Source organism: Tachypleus tridentatus, chromosome 7 (genome assembly GCF_004210375.1).
Source record: "Tachypleus tridentatus isolate NWPU-2018 chromosome 7, ASM421037v1, whole genome shotgun sequence".
Lineage (NCBI taxonomy): Eukaryota > Metazoa > Arthropoda > Merostomata > Xiphosura > Limulidae > Tachypleus > Tachypleus tridentatus.
In genome coordinates this window covers 47,645,799-47,670,786 of record NC_134831.1, presented here as the reverse complement: position 1 = coordinate 47,670,786, position 24,988 = coordinate 47,645,799, and the positions used below count along the sequence as shown (strand labels likewise).

The following is a 24,988-nucleotide window of genomic DNA, read 5'->3' as shown; positions in this document are numbered from 1 at the left end:
AAGTAGAAGACTGAGATATATCAGGAGAAGAAGAAGGCAATGCAGGAAGATGACCAAAAGTAATACATAAAAGCCACAACCCTATTAAACTTCACCTGGCACAAAAAAATAATAATTCAAGAGAAACATCAGCATAAAAAGCAAGAAAAAGTCCCATTAGCAGTCATTAGTAATACTGGGGGGAGAAAGAATCCCATGAAAAATAGTTGTATGAGTAAATACATCCAAAGAACATGAAAGCCACATGGCCACAGAAACCAATTCAATAAGTGTTACAGCTAGAGAAACATGTGCATCCAATATCTGGTCCTGAGAAGAAAAGAAAACCAAGAAAATATGAACAGTTTACAAAAAATACCTTGGCTTAAAGACAAAGCACAAGATTATCATGATCATGGTAAAAAATGATCTAACTGACATGAAGACAACAAGAATGAGCCCTCCTAGAACCAATAATAAGATCTAGTTTTAATTGAGAAACAAACAAGACTTTCCTGAGGGACCAAAAGAATGAAAAATGTATAGTAAGCATATACCTACCTCTGATTTAACCCTGTTCATAAAAGCATTAGCTGCAACATGTTAGCAGTAGAGAAAAAAAAAGACAGCAAAATGGCATTCTACAATAACATATCAGATCCCATAGGTACAAAAGAAATATGTTCAACATTTAAAATGTTACATATTTTAAAACAAATTCAGCAGAAGCTTTATCAGGATTATGAGTAACTGGTAAACTTTACCCCTACAACAGAAGTGAAAAAGCTTAAGTATAAAAAAAGAACCTGCTTCTTTGTAAGTACAAGAAAAAAGTAGGTACTAACCCAGGACACCCATCAAAACTTTCCATGAAGGGTATGAATGTGCAAATTGATAAATATGAACAACACAGTAACAGGAATTCCATGCACATCATGGGAAGACTGCTGAAATAATGCTTCAACAGAAGCAAAATAATTATTATCATTAACACAAACAGTAGAAGGAAGTATTAACTTCATAAGATACACACACTTTAGAATTATGTAACATCCTCTAGTACTTGTATAATAAGTCACATTAATGCAAGAGAACATAAAATTGTGTGTGACTCATACTTTACAATGCATAAAGGAGATTATGAAATTCTGAGCCATATTTTATTGTCATTCTGAGTTCAAACTCAACAAGGAAAGGATTTCAGCATTTCAGAGGTAAATCTACTTATTTTAATGGTTTTCTCATAATGTAGTCTTTTTATCTGAACAATATTTCAAAAAATACATAAAAGTTTACATTGTATTTCTAAATAAATTATAGGCAAATCTTGATAATTATTGTAATGACATAAAAAAGGCAAATACCATTTTCACACTACATGTATTCTATTCAAAAAATGGCATTTATTTCCAACTATTTTCATGTCACCTCTTGCTCTTATTATTAATCTTAAATACTGCAAGCATTTTCACGCTACTGGTTAACTTACTTAATTCAACAAATAAAATGTGTGTAGTCAACAAACCTGGCATTATCCACCATTTCTGCCAAGGCTCCAAATAAGAACTCATGAGTTGTCCTGCAAATAAAAATAGCACACTTGTAAAGATGCATTCTTACATATTGCAATTGTGGGTTTACAATATTTCTAGTGTCACTAGTTTTCAGTAACACACTGCATAGTTAATTCAACTACAGGTCTGCAAGAGAATCTCCAATAAATTAATAGGAAAACTTTTACACACCCAAAATAAGAATAACTTTGCCTAATTGCAGTGACTATTCATTTCTATTAAAGTTTAGGCTTATAATTACAACCTTCCATGGTTAAAACTGTAAGTTTCTTAAATGCAGTAAGTAGAGCATTCTATGAAAAGCTTTGCCTCGTATTCTGTCGCTAAGTGCAGCTTTTCATAATGTTGTATTTACAAAACATTTCTTTAAAAATTAAATTATTTTAACTCCTAAATAAATGGAAGACAAATTTTTGAAGTCCTTACAAAAACATGACATTCAGCATTACATGCTTAAATTTTAAAATGTATATTTACACACTTTAATATGTGTTTCTGTAAACAGCATCACAGCTACATGAACTTGATGAATAGGTTTAGATTTATTCTATAATCAATAAATAATATGGACAGCAAGACTCAGTGATCTCACTCTGAACTATTATTTAAATGGTAAAAAATTTAATGCTGATCAATGTTATGTTGTTGTGGCCTTAAGAAGACACTTTACCCCACATGTGCCAGAATACCCAACTTTATGATTGGAACCTAGCTGTTACTGGAAGTTAACCTGTGATGGACTAGCATCTCATGCAGGGAGAATGGGTCACCATTTTCATCCTTTTGTGACCTCAGAACTAAAGTTTAAAAGCATTGGCTTTATGTGTCTTCTAAAGGCAGTAAACACATATAACTAACCAATAAATAATAACAACACAACAAAAGTTACTCAGTTGGAGTTTCAGTTAAAGTAACAGTACCACTAAGGTTGAATCTGAAATAGAATAAAAAACATTTCAGAGAAAACAAATGAAGTGTTCCAACATTATTCATCAGTCATCATTATATTCCTAATTTCAAAACATATGCAACAACATTCAACATTTAAAAATGCACAATAATTTATTGTATAGAGTGAAATGTAGAATATAGAATTAAAAACTCTACATCAGTAGTGCACAAACGTTTTGAGTCAGGGACCACAAACAGACTTCTTGCAACCGTTGGGGACCACAAAAAAGTGAAGATTAAAATCATCCCACAGTTGTTTCACACAAGATGGACATCACATTTAAGAACACAAAAATAACGATTACATCAAAGAGTTTGCACATTATTCTAAGAAATGTATGATACGTCAACTGTCACAAAGTCAGTGCGATGGATGGTGCCACATGTCATCTTCGAGCTTAGAAATGTCCGGCTTGATGTTTAACGTTAAAATACGCAAGACTGCTTCTAGATGATCATCAATCAACTGATTACAGGTGTTGTTTTTGTTCAGTTTCACATGCGAGAAATCCTGTTTGCAGCAGTACGTGCTACCAAATTGCTGGTGTGGACAAGTACATTCTCTTTCAAATTAGCAAATGCATCTGGCAATGTTTTGTAGGAGTCAAGCAAACTGTTTTCTTGGTAAATAGCATGCAGTTCATCAGATGCCTGAAGATCAGTAAGTTCGAGCTGATATTCTGCTGACAAGTCATCCACTAACACACTGAACGGATCAGCAAAAGTTTCATCAACAATATGCATTGGTTAAAGTCATGAAACCGTAAGTTGAAGGATTTAATCAAGGTATCTAGCTTCCCAACATAAACTTGTGTGTCAATGTCTTGATTCTTCTGTTGCTGTGACTGAAAAGTGGGAAAGTGCACAAAGTTGCTTGATGCTGCTTGCTGCCGAAACAACTGCAACTTTGTCCTGAAAGCTGAGACGTGATTTGCAAGCTGACAGACAAGCTGATTTTTGTCTTGCAACTTCAAATTCAGATCATTCAAGTGTTGTGTCATGTCAACCAGAAAGGTCAAATCAGCTTGCCATGTTGGATCAGGCATGGAAATCACTTCTTTGTTTTTGTTCTTGCTTCTGAGTAATTATATCACCTCATCAATCAACTCCCAGAATCTTTTGAGCATCTTCCCTAGACTCAGCCAGTGTACTTCACAGTGATACACAAGGTCACCATAGTCTGAATCAATTTCTTCAAAAAGACTTTGAAACTGACAGTGATTGAGCCCTTGTGATTTGACGAAATTAATGGTTTTCGTCACTTATGCCATCAGTGCCTGAAAACCTAATTCTTTACTGCACATGTTCTGTTGGTGAATAATACAGTGCAACTTCACCAACTGTCTGTTCTGCTTTCCTCGATGCTTCATCAACACTGCCACCAGCCCTCTACTTTCTCCGGTCATGGCTGGTGCTCCATCAGTTGTCACACTTAAGAGTTTCGTGAAATCCAATGAAACACTACTACACAGTAGTAATGTCTCCTCGAATAGCATGCTGATTAGTTCCTCTGTGATATCAAAGAATAAGGATACACCACGAACCAAAACTAGAAGCTGTGCTGTTGAACTGATGTCAGTCGACTTGTCTGCTGCCAAAGAGAAGTAGACAAAGTTGGCTGCTTTATTTGTAAACTGCCTTGTCACATCTGCTGAGAGGTGTGAAATTCTTTGCTGAACTGTCAAAACAATTCAAAGCCATCAACTGTAGCTTGCGAACTGCTTCTGGACACTTTTCCGATGCAGTGATCATACATTGCTTGACAAAATCACCATCACTGAACGATCAGCAAGATTTCGCTATAATCAATGAAATATCATAACTGGCCTCACATGCTTCACCTAAATCTGCTGACTGCTTTGAGAAAACATTCTGCTGGTGATTCAGCAACCACCACAGAGATCCAATTCAAGCTGTTCATTAATCACCAATAATGTTGTGGAAATCTTTATGCTTCAATTCATAATGACGCTTTATATTGGATACCTTTGCCACTGCTACTGTCAAATGACACAGCAGACAAATCACGTTCTTCTGTTGTTGAACAAAACAGTATTAAGCAGTCCAATCATCATGACACTGTGGTTTTAATCGTCAACTTTTCTTTTACGATTAGCTGCCATTTTTGTTTCAAAATAATATAAAATAGGGCTCATAAGTAAATCTTGAGGAACAAATGGAACGCGTGAAATTTCGTAATTATGGAAATATTACGATACGTCAATGATTAAATGCCTATGCACTAACAAGATTTGCTAATAAAATTTTCTTTATTTCTCAACACAAATATGGAACCATCCAGTATCTAATCTAATGCATATTCTTCTATAGCGCTTAATCTTCGTGCCGATGCAAACTTTCAATGTTTGACTTTCCCTTTGAACATCGCAGGCGACTCGGCGTGGGCCGGACTTTGTGCACCACTGCTCTACATCTTTAGGAGAGCAGAAAAAAAGAAAACAATTCTTTTATACATACACACACACACACATTAAACATGAAAATTTCTGCTAAAAGGGGTGATAATGGTTTCACCTTAAACAAAACTTTATTCCATTTATAAATTTCCTCACCCATCATAAAATTAATATATGTGCATAATTTTGTTAAATTTAAAACATCTACTTCTAGATGTGAAAAAATTTTGCTGACTAGTAACATTTCCAAAATAGCATAGTACTTCTTCTATTGGTACATTTGTTAACAATAAAACTACACCAAATGATGCTACTCTATCATTTTCCTCTAAATTGATATTTTTAATTATATTAATAAATTCTAAAACCTTTTTAACTGTAAACCCATGAGAATTTGTTAAAAAAGAACATTCATAACAACAAACTTAGAAATCAATGATGTATACAATAATCTACGTTTTTAACAGTAAGACTGTATGGTATTCTAGTTTTATGCACTGTCAATAGAGCATATGAATGAGGTAAAATCTAGTAAGATTGTATAAGATTTATTTGTTCATTCAATTTTTAGAAATAGAAGAAAGGGCTGGTTGAATTTTTTTATGTTTTGATGAAAAAAAAAAAAGAGAATGATTTCCAGCTACTTCAATATACAGATAACCATTTTCAGTTTCCATGCTGCCACATGCAAGATCATGTCACCCATTTTCACAAAAAGTTGCAATTTTCCTAGAATGAAAATGTATTTCTAACAGGCTTAGTTCTGCTCATATACACTGCTGTTCTCATTTACTACTGCTCTTTATTTTTTACATGCCACAAGCTTTTCACTTCCACACACCCCTCAATTCACATTAACTGATTCTTACATGAAAATTATCATGTGACAAACCTCCATCGATAGTAAAACCACACACCCACGACTCATGTAACTACCTATTTCTTATTCTACCTAACTCTAATTTTTGTGTTTAGGCAAAAATGTAAGCACCAGTTGACAGTGGGGAAGAACAATGGTGTGGTCTCAAGGAAGTAAGTTCCTGTTAAAAATATATTTTTAGCATAGAAAAATTATAAATTTTGACCTTATACAAAGTTAGAATCCCACATTCAATGGGTGGAGGAGCCAGTACAAGGGAGAGAGTAGAAGCACCCTAAGGACACTAATAAGGGGAATCTTTAATAAAAAGAGACTGTGCCACTTCTGTATCAGGTTATTCTTCACTCTGATATGGAATAGGTGTAACAGATCCAGGCATAAAATTGTAATGTCCCAATGGGAGAGAAAATAGCTGGACAGTAATTCTAACCACAATACATTATAATTTCAATATTTCTGATGAATATAATGTGGATAAAATAAGTGATGTGCCTGTAGAATAACTAGGGAACTAACATTCATGCATGGGTAAGAACATGGATTACACTGTCTTCACCAAAAGTTCAGCTTATCAGAGGGAAAAATCCTACCATCAATCTATAAACAACACATGTAAACAAAGTGAAATAACATAAATGCATATTCCATTTAAATCAGACAGACTGGAACACCCTAAATACAGTAACATCATCTGCATAAAGTTATTAATGGGGAGTGTAAGAGAAAGAAGAGGAGCAACCAACAAGTGACCCTCAACACTGGACTAATGCCACCTGTGGTAAACTGAGAAAGGGACCAGAAATACTCTGAACATATGTGAAGACTTCTGTTGATTGGTTCAGCTCTAAGTCCAAAATTCAGCCACCAGGAACTGACATCTATACAGATATAGAATGAGAAATCCCAACTGAAAGTTGGGATTTTGTAGTGTGAGAACATCATGTCAATTGGTTCAGTTGTAAATCCAAACCTCAGCTGTCAGGAACCAGCTTCCATAAGGTGGAATGGATGAGGAATTCCAAACATTATGATGGCACACTCCAAAGCTAAAACCTTCTCTTGAAAAATCCTGTGCAGCAATGAAGAATCCACTTGGAGAGCATCTCATTATCTCCACCAGCAGAAAACCATCACTTAATGAGATCTTTATTGTCTGTATTGTATATCTCTCATTCTGGAGGATACTGTAAGAAATGGAGTCAAAAGAAAGAAATCTTAAAAGCAAAAAATCAACTCAGGTCATTTATGAAGCAGAAAAAGTCATCCAGATCTAACTGCAAATAAAGGTGGAAGATGGCAAGGAACAAAAATGACAAAGAGAATATTTACAATAGTTCCCAAAGTGTAGATTAGTAAAACAATTCACAGCAAAAATGAACATTTTAAGCCAAAACAGCCAAGAAAACCAAAGCTATGCTGGTCAAGAAGGATCAATTAGAAAGCCCTGATCCAGAATGACACAGATGTTCAAAATCATCTTTGGAAGAAAACTGACAAGAGGAGAAAAACTAAAGTTATAAATGAGATCTAATCATGTCTGGACACAGAAACAGCAATGGCAAATTAGTAATGAACCGGAGATCAAAAATATAAGAGGTAACATGGAATCTAGGAAAAAGTCAAACGCTTTCTGTGGAGCATTACCCCACAGGAGACAGAGCCACCATATGTGCAAAAACTGAGAAGCTACTCCTTGGAAGAAAGTCAGGACTGGAAAGGTGATCTGCAATGAAGGCAAAAGCATCTGTAAAATGATATGCCAGAAGACATATGTCAAGTATGTGGGTCCAGAAAGGGAGGGCCACTATCTACCACAAAGAAAAGAAGAATGAGTGCCCCTTTAGTGAGCGCTATAAGCCACCACCATCAAACAGGTGGAATGAAACATGAGTATTCAAACTCAAACATGAGGAAGATTGATTGATTGATTTAGTGTTTTATGGCACAAAGCAGCGAGGCTATCTGCGCCAGACATTCGGTAAAAATGTAAAAAAAAAAATAAATAAATAAATAAATGTAGTAATAGACATAAATGGAAATGAAGGTAAAACAAAAAAGTATAAAACCAATGTTGACACCTAGTCTACAATGTTAAGATAGAAGGCAGAGTATAAGAAGTTGTAAGGTATTTACTCTAGCAAAAAGGTAATGATCATAACCCGCCAGGAAGATTAACAGGTAAGTTCAAGAACCACCGTCAATCACCTGAAGTTGGCCTTTCCAGTCCTGGTTCCGGGTTATGTGTCATAGCAGCTATTATCAAAATGTAAAAGAATAAAAGTTTTAAAAGACACTCCATAAAATCGTAATAATGAGTAGCCAAATGTCCAGTAAAAGATAAAGTCAAGTAAATGGAGTAAAATTTGTAAAAGTAATTGAAGATAAAAGCAAAGGGCAATTAAAACAGAAAATGGCGTAAAACCAATGTTGACATCCAGTCAACAAAGTTGTAAGAACTACCTGTAGCAGAATGGTAATGATCGTAAACCGCCAGGAAGACTAACAGGTAAGTATAAAACCACTGTCAGTCACCTGAAGTTGGTCTTTCCAGTCCTGGTTCGGGTTATGAGTCAATATGGCCAGTACTAAAAGTAAAGTAGTAAAAGTGTGTATTGATATGCAGCAAAAGTATAATAACAACTCGCCAGGATGACTAACGAGTAGTTCAAACGGATAGTTCAAACAGGAGCGTTAGTCACCTGAAGTTGGCCTTTCCAGTCCTGGTGTACAGTTATTTAATGTTCTGGCCATTGTCCAATGTCAAATTGAATGAGAGATTAAAACTGTAAAAAGGAACCACAATTAAAAGGTGTAATGAATAAATATGCAACACTTAAATGAGATTAAAAGATTAATGGCCATTAAAAATTAAAAACATTATCAAGGTGGACAGAGTCACCATCACCAATAACTCTGTCCAATGTTACAGATTGACCCGGGGAAAAAATATGTTTAAAATATTGCCGTCGTTGAGAATTGTAACGATGGCAAAAAAGTAAAACGTGGCTGACAGTGATTTGAGTGTTACACAAACTACACATTGGTGCATCAGTTCCAGATAAAAGAAAATGATGAGTTAAAAACTGTGACCAATGCATAGCCTAGTGAGAACAACTTCCTCCTTCGAACTTTACGGAAGCTAGATGGCCAGTCAATTTTGGGTTTGATTTGAAAAAGTTTGTTGTCACGTTGCTCATTCCAAGTGGACTGCCAGCTGGCACGAGCCGAGCCTTGAAGACAACACCATAGTCCATATGCGGAATAGGCATAGGAGTGATGGTGCTGAAGCAGACATATTTAGCTGCCATGTTTGCAAGCTCGTTCCAGCGTGTAGCGATTCCAAGGCAAGTATAGAATACCAACATGGCCTGGTATCCAGAAAACTGGATTGAAGTAGCTGCTAATGAGAAATGGGCCAGTCGGTTTCGAATATCAGCGAGAATAGGATGTGAGCTATGCGTGTAGCGATTCCAAGGCAAGTATAGAACTAAGCGAATCAGTATAAATAATGCAGTTGGAGTACTGCTCAGCTGCAATATGATCCAGGGCAAGAGATATGGCATACAGTTCAGCAGTGAACACAGAAGCTGTAGAAGGGATTCTGCGACATAACTACTGACCCATAGCAAACCATAGCAGAGCCCACTGAATTACCTGATGAGTGTAACTCCATGTTGTGTCAGAAGGGTGGTCTGTGGTGGAGTGCTGTTGACGGAACCCACTCTGGGTGGCGAGAGGAGGTTGTTTGATTCAAGGAACCAAACAAGACGAGCATTAACCATTCTTTCTAATGTCTTACAGAAACAGCTTGTCAAAGCAATTGGACGGTAGTTTGAAGGAATCTTGGGATCTTTCCCTGGCTTAGAGAAAGGTAAAATAATAGCCTAGCACCAGGCATCAGGAAAAACATTCTCCTGCCAGATCCGGTTGAAAACAATCAGAAGGACATCAAGAGAAGCAGGAGATAGATGGTGCAGCATGTCATAATGAATATCATCAGATCCAACAGACGTACTGGCAGACCAATGAAGGGCCATTTTTAGTTTCACTAGGGTAAAGGGACAATTATAGTCAAAGAAACAGTCAGTTCGAAGGAAAGAGGTGATCGCTCTGCCGAGTCTTGATGGCCAGGAAGGTGGAGGAACAAGCAGAAGTGCTAGATCCCAGGCAAAAGCTTTCACCTAGAGTGTTAGCGATGTTCCGAACATTAGTCACCTCCTGACCATCAGAGAGTAAGATCGAGAAAGGGATAGAATTGTAGTGTCCATTAACCTTTCGAATCCTGTCCCATATGATCTTGGAACTGGTGGTAGAAGATATACTGGTTGTGAACTTAATCCAAGATTCCTTCTGGCTGTGACGTCTTACCCACCTAGCATGTGCACGGGCCTGTTGGAAAGCAACCCGGTTTGAAAGTGTGGGATATCTACGAAAGGTATCCCAGGCCCACTTTTGAGCCTTCCGTGCTAAGTGGCAAGCAGGATTCCACCACGGACGAGGATATCGTGGAAAACGTGTCGAGGTTTTAGGAATACACTGAGCAGCTGCATGTGTAATACAGTCAGTTACCGCTGCTACAGAGTCGTCTATTGATGGCTGATTTACGATGGCAGGATCAAGTTCTGCGAGAGCAGTGAAAGTGGACCAGTCTGCCTGATCCAGCTTCCACTGGGGCACGAGGGTAGGGTGGCATCGACCACGGGCCAGTCTCTCTCAAAAGGATCGGAAAATGATCACTGCCTAGTGGATTACTGTCAACCCTCCATGAAAAATGGGAGAATAATGAAGGGGAGCAAACTGAGACATCAATAGCGGTAAAGGACTGACTAGGTGCATGAAAGTAAGTGGAAGAACCAGTATTGAAAAGAGAAAGATTGTGATCAGAGAGCATACACTCTACAGAGCGACCCCTCCCATCAATAACAGCACTTCCCCAGAGGGGATGATGTCCATTAAAATCCCCTAGGATTAGAAATGGAGATGGCAATTGTTCAACGAGAGCATCAAGATCTGATTGAGCATATGTCTTTCCAGGGGACAGGTACAGAGAATAAACAGTGATGGTATGACCCAAGGAAACACGAATGGCTACAGCCTTCAAGGGTGTGTTGAGTGACAAAGACAGGGTGGGCACGTGTTGATCAACCAACAGTGCCACTCCTCCATGTACTCGACCATCACACAACCTGTCATTTCTGTACAGAGAAAACTTCCGAATGGAGACAGTATCAGCAGTTTTGAGAAATGTTTCTTGTAAAGAAAGACAAACAGGATGGTAGGAAACAATCAGCGTTTTGATATCATCCAGATTAGAACGTAAACCTCGACAGTTCCATTGTATCAAGGTGGCCATTTTTAAGAACGGGTAGGTGAAGTGGCTGGAGAACCCTTCGGTTTACGACCACGTCTTTTTTCTTTACTGTCTTTAGTAGGAGGAGGTCTATCAACCTCCATGGATCCTGCTCTGTGTCAGGTGGGCAGGTTTTGTTATTGGAAGGGAATCCAGTGACTGAGGACTGAACGAATAATTGTTTTGTCTCTTGTGGTGGGAGAAAAGATGTATCAGAAGAAATGCCCGTATTTGAAACTGAAGGATGTGGATCTTGAGGTTTGTTGGAAGGTATGGGAGGAACAGAGATAGGTGTGGAAGTCAATTCATCAACCTTTTTAACCACGGAGGTCAAAAGGCTTTTCATTTGTTTTGAAAACATAGGCATCGTGGTCCTTGCCTCCACAACAAGCACATGTCAGGGAACCACGACAGGATGTCTTTGATTGGCGTGTAACCTCAATAGGTATATCCCCTTGATTGCCTTTGTCAAAATGAGTTACACTGCCAATTGGCAGTGTAACTCCAGAGATGCCTTACTGCAGAAACTCCTTAGGTGGAGAGACCAGCGAGAATCTCTGACTCGGGGCGTTCTTCAAATCCTTTCAACAATTGTGAAGAATTGTGGATGTTTCAACCTCAATATGTCACTTTGAATTCAAGAGGAGTTCACTGTGTTGGGATGTGGATGTTTCAACCAATATGTCACCAGATCGAAGTTTCTTTACTGACTTTGGAGAGCCAGCAAGTCCCTCTAGTCCCTTTTGAATAAAAAAAAGAAGACATTTGCCCTAAAGGTTTTTCCGAAGAGAATGTAATATAAGAAAATGAGGATGCGTGTGTTACTGATGTTGAAGATTGCTGTTCTGAGTATTCAAGATGTGGTTGCTTACCCATTGACTGTTTTTTACAATTTTATTTAAATTTTTAGAGGATCCATAGGAAAAGAAAAAATTTCGGTACCCACTGACCCCACCCACCATGGAGCCCTACAAGGGGACGCACTACAAAGTCACGCAAGGACAATGCAGCAACGCCAGGGTTTCGTGAGCATTATACCCAAACACCACCATCAGGCACAATGTCCACAACACCCACTGAGAACTTCCAACACTGGTACTTAATTGATTCTAGCCCAAGTGGACCAGCCGATTGACCCATGGGGGGCCACCCAAAGGCCGCCCGTCTACAGGAATTCGAGGCCAAAGTGGTGTGTTAGGGTTGGACCCCTCAACCACCAGGATCTTCTCCTCCCCTTCACGGGTCGCCACGCACGGCAAACACGTGGGTGGATGTTTAGATCCCAGAGAAGGTAACCAGATAGAACAGAACCTTCCCTGGGAGGTCCCCTCACCACATACAGGAATCCACACCGAGGGGAACATGAGGAAGAAAGCAAACTAAAGCACATCAGGCCACTAGAAATATTAGGGTCTTAATCTGGTAAAACCTTTCCCCATAAACCACTGTTCGGAAGCCTCCTGTTGATCGACCCACATCCTACAACTTTCCACACGAGCATCAGGAAATTTTGTTTGATTTGTATTTTTAATTTTGTGCAAAGCTACACGAGGGCTATCTCCACTAGCCATCCCTAATTTAGTAGTGTAAGACTAGAAGGAATGCAGCTAGTCACCACCACCCACTGCCAACTCTTTGGCTACTCTTTTACCAATGAATAATTGGAGTAACCGTCTCATCATAATGTCCCCACAGCTGAAAGGGTGAGCATGCTTGGTGTAACAAGGATTTGAACCCCCAACCCTCAGATTACAAGTCAAATGCCCTAACCCACCTGGCCATGCCGGGCTACATCAGGAAAGAAAAACAAATCCAGACGAGAGGAAGGATTCAGTAATCTCAGCAATGTGGAGTATATGCTAAACCACAAATGCATATAGTCAATAAGGGAAGAAAGAAAATTAAAAGAAGAATTCATACGACCTCTAGTAAGAGAGCATGGATCATGTAGCCTCCTCTGTGAAGATCACAATTGTGCCAGACCTAAAATAAGAAGTGCTTCTACAGAAGCCATACCTCTCAATGCATTATAATCTTGCTGGCAGTAAGATACTTAATCATAATAGTATGGATAATAGATACATTCAATGCAATCAAAAAGGAAAATGGATGGTCCACCCATAGGTAAGTGTTGAGAAAGGCACTCCTCAAGTAGCTGAGATTGTTAGGTATGTAACAGGAAACTCTTATCCAACTGAATCACATGATGAAAATTGCCTTAGATAGCATCCCAAGGAATACAAAATAAAGTTGTGTACCATAGGCATTTTCAGCCCTCTAGAAATTGCCCACATGATTGTGATCAAAGCCTACATATTAAAAATGAGGTAGGACTGACTGAACCAGAACTCCAATCAGATTACCTGACAAAAGACCAAAACTACTCCAAAGGGTAATTAACAAAACTATACCTAATCACATGTTTAAAAAAACTGATTGAACCAAAATTCCAGACAGCATTGAACAAATACAATGAACAGAGAAATCCATAGGTAGGACAGGTAAAGAACAGGAAGGTGCTGGACATGGAATCTAAATAAAAAGGGCAAAGACTTGGAATAAAACAAAAGAGCACAAACAAAAAAATAAAATTTAGCATACCAGATACCCCATATTTTGCTAAATGCACAATACTAGCCCCAAATAATGGACTACAAAAGAAAAAGAGCCAACCAAAAGTTCTTATTAGAAGTTAATGGGCAACAAACAGAATAAGACAATGTTCCATCCAAGAAGATCTTAAAAGCAAAGAAGCCACATGTGAAAGGAAAGAAATAAAGGTGCAAATGCCCCAACATGGAAGGAAAGAAAAAAAGGTATCCCACAAAAATCTCCTAAATATAGGTGAAATGCTTAAGAAAGAAGATTAATGTAGACATTTCCTGCAAGAAGGTTGACAGTGTAACATGAAGCTGGGAAACAAAATGGGAAATAAAATGGATATAGGATTAATAAATACTGTTTTCATACAGGCAACAGAGATTTTAAGCACTTTTAATCAAAAAGAAAATCTACCTGATGATAAGCTAAGTCAAACTGAACCAAAGCCTATGGAGGCTAAGGCATACAAGTACCCTCTCCAAAGAAAGACAAAAGAACTCATTGTGAAACAATGTTTGGAGGAGGAGAAAAAAAGCATACTCAAAAGCTTATCAAAAAAAGGTGGATGTACACCAAGCAGGTTCTGCAGTAGAGACCTGGAAAGGCAAACCATAATCATGTAGAAAAAAACTTACAAAAGCTAGGTCATCATAAAGAGGTTTGGTAGTTGCAAGGTGAACAACATTGGAAGAAGGTATGGTAGACCAAGGCTACCAGGGGTCCCCACAAACTAAATTAATCATATAAACTATTAAGAATTATAAAAATGAAATCATGAATAAGATGTTAAAAAAGTGCAGTGTATAGTGAAATAAATATATGTATAAGATGTTATGTATGAAGAAGAGATGAAATTTAACCTAATTATCAATTTTTTCAGATGATGAACTACAACAGGTAAACCAATAATAGTAGACATTTGTCAAGCCTATTCAAACTGTGCAGAACTGTGTAGATCACTAAACAAATTTAAAATCTCTAACCTAATGATAATACGTACAATACTGAGAGAAATTTGTGTGGCTACAAGAGTCCGTACAAAAAAATTAATGTGAAGAAGTACAAAAGATAAATAATAATAATTAAAATGAAGTAGATGTTGTAATATAAAATCAAGCAAGTGCATATTAACAATAGCATATGCATGAAATATGATGTTTTGAAGAAAAACAACATACAAAAATATCTCATTTACCATTGAGGAATGGTTCCTTAGAACAGAGCTCTAAATAAAATCATTTTGACATTACATATATGAAATATGTAACTGAAGGTACTGTTTCTTACTTGTGAATGATGTATGAGTGCTTTATTTAGGTTCTGGCAAATTTAACATAAATTACTCACTATAATATTGTCACTGCTGGAAAAAACTAAATTCTATTTGCCTCCAATCTTGTTTGGTTAAAAAGCTATCAAACAGAAAATCAAACCCTTCCTACCACACTCACTTGTCACATCCTTGCTTTTAGGATTTGTCAATACTTATGTTTACAACTATATTAATTATAAGCAATATGACAAGCAAGGTTTTTTCTATCAAATAACATATTATGTTGCTTCTCGAGAAAATGTTTCTTTGTCATGAAAACAATACTGTAGAGACAAATAATGTTTTAATTATTCATACTACACCACAAGAAACACCATACAAATTGTGATGTCATGTGGCATTGTCTCCTTTTTGCAAGTTATTATTTTATGTTCTTTGATATATTATTTTATTAAATAAAAAAATACTGAGTGCATTACTACTATTAGAATGAAAAGGTAGTGTTCAGAAAGTTATGGATTTTCGTAATTATTTTTCTCACTTGTGAAAAAAAATCTCTTAAGGATTACAAGGGGTCTATAACAAATCAGCTTCAAGCAAGATGGTGCTAACCAGGGTCTTAGTGTACCTAATTTAATTCATGATGCACCAATAAGATGAATTACAGGTAATCCTAAAATCCTAATATAAAGTTATAGGACAAAGGATATAACTAATTTCAAACATGACCAAAACTATGAGTACTGACCAATCTCATACAACCCTCGTTATTGAACCCAAATATCTACACATAATAATATTAACAGTAAAAAACATTCAAAAACCATAAAAATATAACGCCTTATCTTTCCAAAGTCGGCAACCTGCATTTCAAAATGTGTGGATCCTGAGACTTAAGTCAAGGTATGATGAAAGTCAAATCACTGGATGATCAATATCCCACAGAATTCAATAATTTACTAGATGAGGACTGCCACCTGAAGCTTGTGTAAATGTGCTGATAGAAGATATAACCTCAGAAAGAGTAAATTATAATTTAGGACTCATATCCAAAACTACTTGTAATGAAGTATTTAATCCCATATCTGGGTAGAAATGTAAAATGACTTCACTTTGGAATAAGTTACAACTATAACTATCACAGAATAAATAGTGAACTTGATGAGATAAATTGGTAGAAAGATAGAAAAAAAACAACAACTGAAGAGAGCACAAATAACACAAGCATTTCCAAATGAGAAATGATAATTATGAAGAATACCATATAGGGAAACACAATTCATATGGATGTGTGATACAACTATTGGTGGAAGTTTGTTGTATAATAATTTGTATGTGAGAATCAGTTAAACCATGTAAATCGGGGGATGCATGGGAGTAAAAGGCTTGTGGCATTAGAAAAAAAGTTGTGCTAATAGAGAACAGCACTCAATGAGAATAGTTATATATGTGTAGATATGTGAGCAGAAGTAGGTACCTTGTCAAAAATGTCTCCTTTTTCATTATATATTCATACAGCCATTAAAGTATCTTCACATAATGAAGACATTATGCACAAACTAAATTATTCACAGTTATACAGTTACTGATAGAAATTTTGAACAGTGTATCATAGATAGGATTTACATGAAACACTAATTAAATTACAAATTTCAGAATACACCAAACTACTAATAACAAGTAAGATTAGTAATGAAAGAATTTTCTTTCCATATGTTTTGTCACTCTCAACAAAAATAAGCAAGATGTTCATGAAATATGACTTGTCTATTTGCCTTTATTCCTAAATCTAAACTGATGAATATCATCAATGGTTTAAAACAGGATTGAATTAAAGGAAAAATGTGGAGTAAGTAAAATCTCTTGCAGTTGTAGCTTGAATTATATCAGACAAGTATGTAGGAATTTGAAATTTTGAATTAATGAATACAAAAAATTTAAACTGTTGATTCAATCTTTGTGAACATGTGACAAACTCTTTTCATTACACTGAATTGGATATGGTTCAAATACTTAAAGAAGCTAAAAATGAATTAAACTTGAGTAAATTTCTTGAAATTATTAAACATAAAATGATTTTGATTAAAGATCTAGGCCATAGGCTCTGCAGAAATGAATTTTTGGAAATCTGTTCTGTATATGGCACTTCCTAATATGTAAATTATACAAATACACTTGGCAGTATAAAAAAAATAAAATTTCCTGTATTTCTTCTGTGTTTTGTTAAAAGTTGAATATTCTTACTTATTTTATGAAATCTATGTAAAATAATCATCATACAATATACTGAAATGCTAATGCTATTTATTCCAGATCAACTACGGAATTTATTTATTTTTTAAATATAACAAAACTTTTGATTTATATCTTACATAATTTCTACTACACAAAATACCTAACACTGTAATTATTTCAGTCTTAATGTTAATGTAATAATATGGCCTGTCTATTTTGAGCTTTCATGGTAAAAAATAAAATATCCACTTTGAACTCAAAAACTACAAGAATCTACTGAGTATAGTCATTATAGAGTCATCGCCATAACATAATAGTTAAGGCGATAACAGGAAGCAAAGTTCCAAGTATATATATTTAAATAAATAACATCTACTTACGAGTTGGCATGAAGATATTCTACACTAAGTTGGGCTCGGTTCAGATCAGAGAAGTCATCCATTCTTGTGGGATGCTAATAAATAACTGTGATTATCTGTTAAAGAAAAAACAAAAGTACAATTTAAAAAATCTTTGCTTTTTTTAAAATACTGAACAAATTAACAAAGCAGTAGCTATTAAAAATAATGAATTGCCTGGGGTATAAATATATTTCATGAATATAGATATCCAAGCAAGATAATTAGATAAACATAAATATGTATCAATTACAGTTAGAATGATAGTGTCAAATGGGTGTGTTGAAGGTTCTAAAACATTGTGAAGCAATGCAAGAGAACTGATGTTTATAAAAGCTCATTTGTCAGAAAATGACATACAAAACAAGCTCAGAATAACTTTATTAGCCCTAGTGTGGCCACATATAAATGCAAAAACATCTGACAGTTCCATGAATGTGGAAGTTTAGGATGATTTGAACACATGAACTCCATACCACTATCAAAATTCTCAATACCATTTTGCTAAGTGTGATCCCTATGAGTACTAGAATTTGTCACCTGCTCACAAAGTCACAGATTTAAAGTGATGATCCACTTGCAGGATTACACACAGATTTCCAAAGTGAAAAACTAGAACTTTGATTTCCAAAGTGAAAAACAATCTGACATTTACTGCACTGACTTTAAAATGTGTTCAAATATTTGTTTGGTTAAAAAAATAACAAATAATAAAATAAAAATTACAGCTAAGTTGTCTTGAACCTACTCAAAAGAAAAATGTTGCTTCCTCACTTCATGTTTTGCAACTGGGGAGGTTTTCAAATCTCAATTTCTGTGACTGCCCAATGATAAAATAGGTTAAGAAAGTGTAGAGGAGAATGATGGAACACCTTACTACACAATCTTTGTTTTGTGATCCTCAAAACACGATTTAAAGATGCTGTGTATAATGGTAAACCACACACATTAAACTCACACTAATATATAAAGAAAATGAGATGTATTAATACTTTTACTGTTTCTGATTAGGACTCAAAGCTGAAATGATCCCAGTTATACTGGGATATTTGGTAATCTTACTCATTTAGAGCTAGAGACAGAAAGATGAACAATCTAAATATAACTGTGTCATGGTTATTGTAAAGGTTTATGGAAAAGGTATTATCCCAAGATTTCCATCTTAACATTAACCACTAATTCAATAAATGGATTGTCTGCATAATTTACTACCCAAAAGCACCACATACTTAATAATGATCCCATTGTTATCTGAAACTTGTTTTCAGTACATAAATAATGTCTTGAAGTATCATAATTCATATTATTATCCTATTTACCCACACACATTAGGTTAGCCATAATTTTTCCCACAAGTATCAATGATCAAACTTTTTCTCTCTTTCACTATGTGTCACTGATATTTCCAGTACTTTGAAAAATAATTTTAAATATAAATGCATCATGAATTCATGATAAAATTATCTTAAATACAAAACTTTTCATCATCTACTGCTGATGTTGTCACAATAGTCAATGCTTTCTTGAACACAGAAAATCATATGAAATAATAATGTGGTAACTTACCATAACACATTTGCAATACAAGTAAATATTTATAGGATGAAATTTATTACTGTTTTTATATATTATTTTAATAGTTTCTGTTGGTGGATGGGGTTTATAAGATTATCCAGTAAAAAAAAAAAAAAAGATATTGCAAAGTCCAATCCCCTTAATGGCAACAACAATATACACTGCTGGCCAAAATCTTCACCACTTGGAATAACATTCCAGCCAACCTTCTGCAAACGCTCATATCGATCATGCCAAAGCAAATGTTTGAAGTTATTCGCAATGACGGTCATGCATCTCACTACTGAGACGTCTTGTTGGGCATTTCCTACCCTGTTTAGGGCATCTTTTTGGTATGGTCTTAAACTTTTGACCAGCTAGTATTTAGGCTAATTTCATAGTGTTCACATTTTCCCTATTAAATGCTAAAAAAGTTTTTTGTTTTTAGTTTCCCTTTTCTTATTTCCATCTTTCTAAGCCCTACTCAAATAAGTAGTTGCATCTAACAATGCAAAATGCATATTTGTTTCTTTATGTTTATCGACCTTAAGATTTTGGCCAGCAGTGTGTGTGTATATATATATATATATATATTATTATTATTATTTATTTACTTATAGTTCTAATAATTACAAGTTCCATGTTTAACAAAACTAACAATAGGCCTAACTTGCCAAACTAAAAAAATCTAAACACAAATCCTACTTACTGGCCAAATTTTCATATATTTTGGAATTTGTCAGTAAAATTGCATTGAACTAATAAACTGGCTGATGACAATAAAGTGACTAAACCATGCCTGAATTATTTGTTAACCTCTAGCCTAATTTTCATTTTATACTTGGCTCAAACTGTTCTAATCCTTTGGTGAAATTTACTGACATTAAAACAAATACTCATTAATAATAATAAAAATGTATAAATTTAAAAATAATATAGCTTATAACAATATACTGTCTTAGTTGAAATTACTCTTAACATCACCCCTCCATAACTAGTTTAAAAAATATCTGTAGTAATGTATATTAAGGTAATTATTCTAATCTTTAAGTTAGTGTTCTATACATAATGACTTCCTTGTAAACCACATGTCAAAAGATAGTAACTATATAATAATCCTTTTTCTTAGGTTAAGTTTATATATGGCAAAAACTATCTTGAAAAAGCTTTTACCAATCTTATTATTTGTGTGTGTTACTTGGAGAGCAATAAGCCCATATTCAGGGGATGATACACATACATGTACAAAGTTCTTATGGATTGTGAAATTTTTCATTTGAATATATATATATATTATGTAGAATAATTGTTAACATAAATAATCTAAGGGCTATGGGAAAGTGACATACTGAATCAATAGCCCTGTGTATAACTTAAAATTCCAATGTTTTATTATTCTCCCACTCCTTGTCTCACATATATGTATTTGAATAATCTCTCCAAGTCTGAGAGATTATTTACACAATCAGTGAGAAGCCCAAACAAAAGTAAGAAGCCTACTAAAGCCTACTAGTTGGTTGAGTTTGGTACAAGATGATAATACTGTGGGTTGTGAAAAAGTTACTGACTCCTCATTGTGATAACAAGATGCCATGGAAGAGGTGGAAGAGTTCATTTAATGATGCTGCTGGTTCCCTTTTTGGCGTGTGCTGTTATAACGTTTTTTCATCTCTTGCTTTTCCTAGCTACATCATATGGTATTTTGTTTCCTACCAGCTTCATTCAATTTAAATGTCAAGGAAAAACTTCCATGGTTATTGTTCACACCTTACCAATTCTGAGGAGTCTAATATTTTATGCTAAAGTTATGCTGAATTTGATTAAAGAGTTTTTCTTGCAAGCTTTTCAGCTTCCTTGTTTAGTTTTACCTCTGCATAGTCTAACACATATCCATGTGATGATAATATCATATAGTTGCTTGGTTTTCTACTATCTAGGAACAAATCACTCCAATTTTATGCAATCGTGGTTGTGAGTCCACCACAAATATTATGTTACTGGCACTGCAAATCATTGCTTTCAGCAGTACAGAGAAGAGCTTCTTTTATAACTTCAAGTTATATCCTTGTACTGCTTGTGAAAAGTCTGAATGATCTGCCACTTCTCATCATCTTTAGTGTAAAACCATCTGTAACTGTGATAACCATGGCCTTTAAATCTGCTTCACCCTCTGTCCAATACTTTTTCTGTCAGGGCTGACTTTCACAAATCCAAATGGTATCAGATATATATTCCATGTGGAGAGATCTATAATTTGATGGTGATAAATTATTTTGTTGATTGTATAGCACCTATTCATGTTTGACTATCTCCTTGGTTAGTGTCTGTGAGGTCATTGTAAAGCTGGAATCTCCCAACTGCAAATGGAAATGACTCAATGATGGAATACATTGTCTTTAAACAGCAAGGCAATGGTGAATAATTCTTCTAGTAAATGCTACTGAGGTTGTGAGGTGTGATAATGTTTGATGGGAGTGGTAGAAGTAGATTCCATAAATAGTCTTAAACAAGTACTTTGCATCTCTTCAATCTTATACAGCAGTGTAACATTCATAATGATCATCAGCAGCACATAATCCAGTATGTAAATAACACATTGGTAGAGTATTAGCAGATTATATGCTTCAGCTCTTTTTACTTGCTCTAACTTTCAATGCACTGAAGCCTTTGATAGATCTGGTTATCAAGTGTAAAGGTTTGTCTTAACAAGTATGTACGTTATTCAGTGGGTGGAGCATGGCAGTGTCTTTGGCAGAATTGTTGACTATACCTGTGCTATTGCACCATTTGCTCACCCTGCTAAGAAATGACTGCAGTTCACCAGTTGTACACCAGAATGATGTCACCAAAAATTAACATACAGAAGGTGGTTGAACTGCTAAATCAAGCTAGATCCATGGTGCAATTATTGAAGACTGCTGAAAGAAAACTTGTTAGATATAAAAGACTGTTTAGTGTAGATGGAATTATTAATTTATTTATTTTGTTTTTGTAATTAACTGATGTCAAGGCTATCAGACATTGTGTTTCCAATTCATTGATGTTGAGGCTATTAAACATTGTGTTTGTGATTTATTGATGTTAAGGCTATAAAAATTTCTAGAAGACCAAAGTAATAGATGTATAAATAACAATGACCAGACAGCCAAAAAAAGAGAGAATGAAAGTAAAATCATGCAAAACAAAACATTGGTCAGAGAAAAGTTAAACATAAAGCTGATGATAATGGAAATAAAAAGATTAACAATTCATATGTTAGAGTGAGATTAACAATTTTGAAAGAGATAAGAAGAACAAGTCATCTCATGAAAAGGTGTTCTACAATAACTGAATCACCCAAGTGCACTTTTGACAAAGAAACAGACAAATTTTGAAGGTACAAAGACCAGAAAATTATTGGACGTTCAGGATATAACTACAGTAACCCAACAACAACTTAAGTGATCCATACACAGACATTATAGTGATAAGAAAAACAGAAAAATAGTTCAACTTGTCAACTGAATTCTAAAGCAATGGAATTGGCCTAATTGGATTTTTGACAAGAAAAATAGAGCTGTAAAATGCTTAAGATATAATTACAACATCCATAGTGTAAATAATATTTATACACATGCTTAACTTGTTTTGCAAAATGTTTATTATTTTAAAAACAATTGGAATACATGCTGTTCATTTATCGTGAAATTTATTGTCAACAAGTTACAAACTAATATTGTAAAAGAATTCTTAGCTCAACACACCCATATACTGGGTTGGGTATATATTTAATATATACTACTAAAAAATAAGTTTCCTGACAAATCTGTTACTTTATGAGTGTTAACTCTACATCCTGTTAGTCACTTTGACTGAGCTCATAACCATCATAAAAATAAAGAAACAAATCCAAATCACTTTTATTGTTGTTTTTCTATAATAACTGTAAAATGTAACAGGAAACCAGAAATGTTTACTTGTAGCAGTATACATCTATTTATGTTTATTAATTTTTATTTTACTAACAATTGTACCCTGTCTGAATATCTACCAGACACAAGATGAAGAGCACAAAATTCACATGCAACTTACATTGCATATCAAATAGCATAACACAAAAGACTCTGGTGCATATAGACCATGAAGATTATTATTATTTTTTGTTTATTATATAGGCTTCTATTCTTTTACATTTTAGTTATTTTTTTGAATGTGAAATGGTAAAAACAAATGAAAAATACATTTTTTTTTTTTAGTGAAGCTTTATGCTTTATCTGTTATCACTATGTAACACAAATTTTGTTCTTGGATAGTATGTGTTATTTCTTAATTGCTTTTGTTGTAAAAGTACAAAAAATGGCCATTATTCCTTTCAAACTTTGCTTTTCTGACCTGGATAATGAAATTTAGAAATTAACCAATTTTCTATGTAAAAATGGACAAATTTGCACATTTTCATTTACATAAAGTCTGTATAAAACAACATATGAGTCAAGATTTACATGTATTTATACTAAAGTTATACAAAACTGAACAAAAATGTTTAGAAGTGAGTAGTTTATCAAGATGGCTTTTCTCTCTCTGGTGGAGTGGATACAGAGAGCTCAGGGCAGTGTGGCAATGGTGGCAATGGATGATGGAAGGTCGAGATACCGGAAAGCAGATGCACTCTTGCCAGCCTGACATTTGGAAGGGTCCACCATGCAGAAGTAGCAATTGCTTGAGTGGTCAATGGGTTCATGCCAAATTCTTGGAATAGTTAACTTCATGGCTCTCTTTTCCCCTCTGTACCATCCTGCAAAAGAGCAAAATAAAATTTTTATTATGACGAATAAGTTTATTTCATCCACAACTAATGTGCAAGAGGTTCATGCAAAATATTTTATGTAATATTTTTTCTATACTATTGGAAATTAAAAAAATAAATTAATTAAAAGATATTTAAATTTTAAAAGGACTAAAATTTGTATAATATAAAATCTTACTATTCAAGCAAGCAAAAATTGTCCATCTTACCTCCTAGAGTTTTTCTGCAGTGCTTGCAGGTAAAATGAGGTGCCCATGGTTTGTCTTGATCCCTGACAGGCATGCCAAAATATGCCTTGTAGGGCTTCACACATTTTAGCAGATGATGTCACAGAGTATCTTTTATGCTCTTGTCTTGATAAATTGGCCACATACATAGCAGAATGCATCTGGAGAATGCTTGCAGCTTTTTGATGCCACCTCTGATAAAATCAGATAGGTCTATGTATTCACTTAGGTAACTAAAATTAAAGTGAAGTGGTGAGTGGTGAGCCCCTGTATATATATATTACTATGGAAAGTTCTAGAAAATTCTAAAAGGATCTTGAAAATTCTCATAAGTAGTACAACACTCTGGAAAATTCTACAACATTCTAGAAAGTTCTTGTAAGTTTGAGAAAATTCTCCATCAGCTATTCAGCACTGAATCTACCTGGAATATTCTGGAAAATGGGTAAATTTGAATATTTCATTATTCAGGTCACTAAAACAAAGTTTGAAGAAAAATAGGTCTTTTCATTTACTTTAGGCATAAGTAACTGGGATATAACACATTTTGCCCAGAAACAAGAGAAAGTAAAAATTTTGTTGCACAGTGTTATTGTTAAATTATACTTGATTCTTCAGGTTCTTGCAAGTAATCAAAGTATAATGAAAATAAAGATTGTAAATGTAAATTAACATTTATAGTATTGTTAGCATTGATCACAAAGTTTCAAATTACTTATGATCAGGGTTTACATTTCTTACATTTTCACACTTATTTCCTATA

The 24,988-nt window shown here is 34.9% G+C and overlaps 1 protein-coding gene across 2 annotated transcripts in view; it reads right to left on the bottom strand.

The window, feature by feature from the left end:
- The window catches only part of LOC143255598 (ATPase MORC2-like), a 167,841-nt gene that overhangs the window by 130,964 nt on the left and 11,889 nt on the right, over positions 1-24,988 (bottom strand). For both annotated transcript variants that reach the window (XM_076511479.1, XM_076511480.1), the window contains exons 2-3: positions 17,641-17,735; positions 1,505-1,558 (exon numbers count right to left, since the gene is read on the bottom strand). In XM_076511479.1, the coding sequence (XP_076367594.1) occupies positions 1,505-1,558; positions 17,641-17,702 (116 nt within the window). In that variant the 5' untranslated portion in view covers positions 17,703-17,735. The remainder of the gene's footprint in view (positions 1-1,504; positions 1,559-17,640; positions 17,736-24,988) is intronic.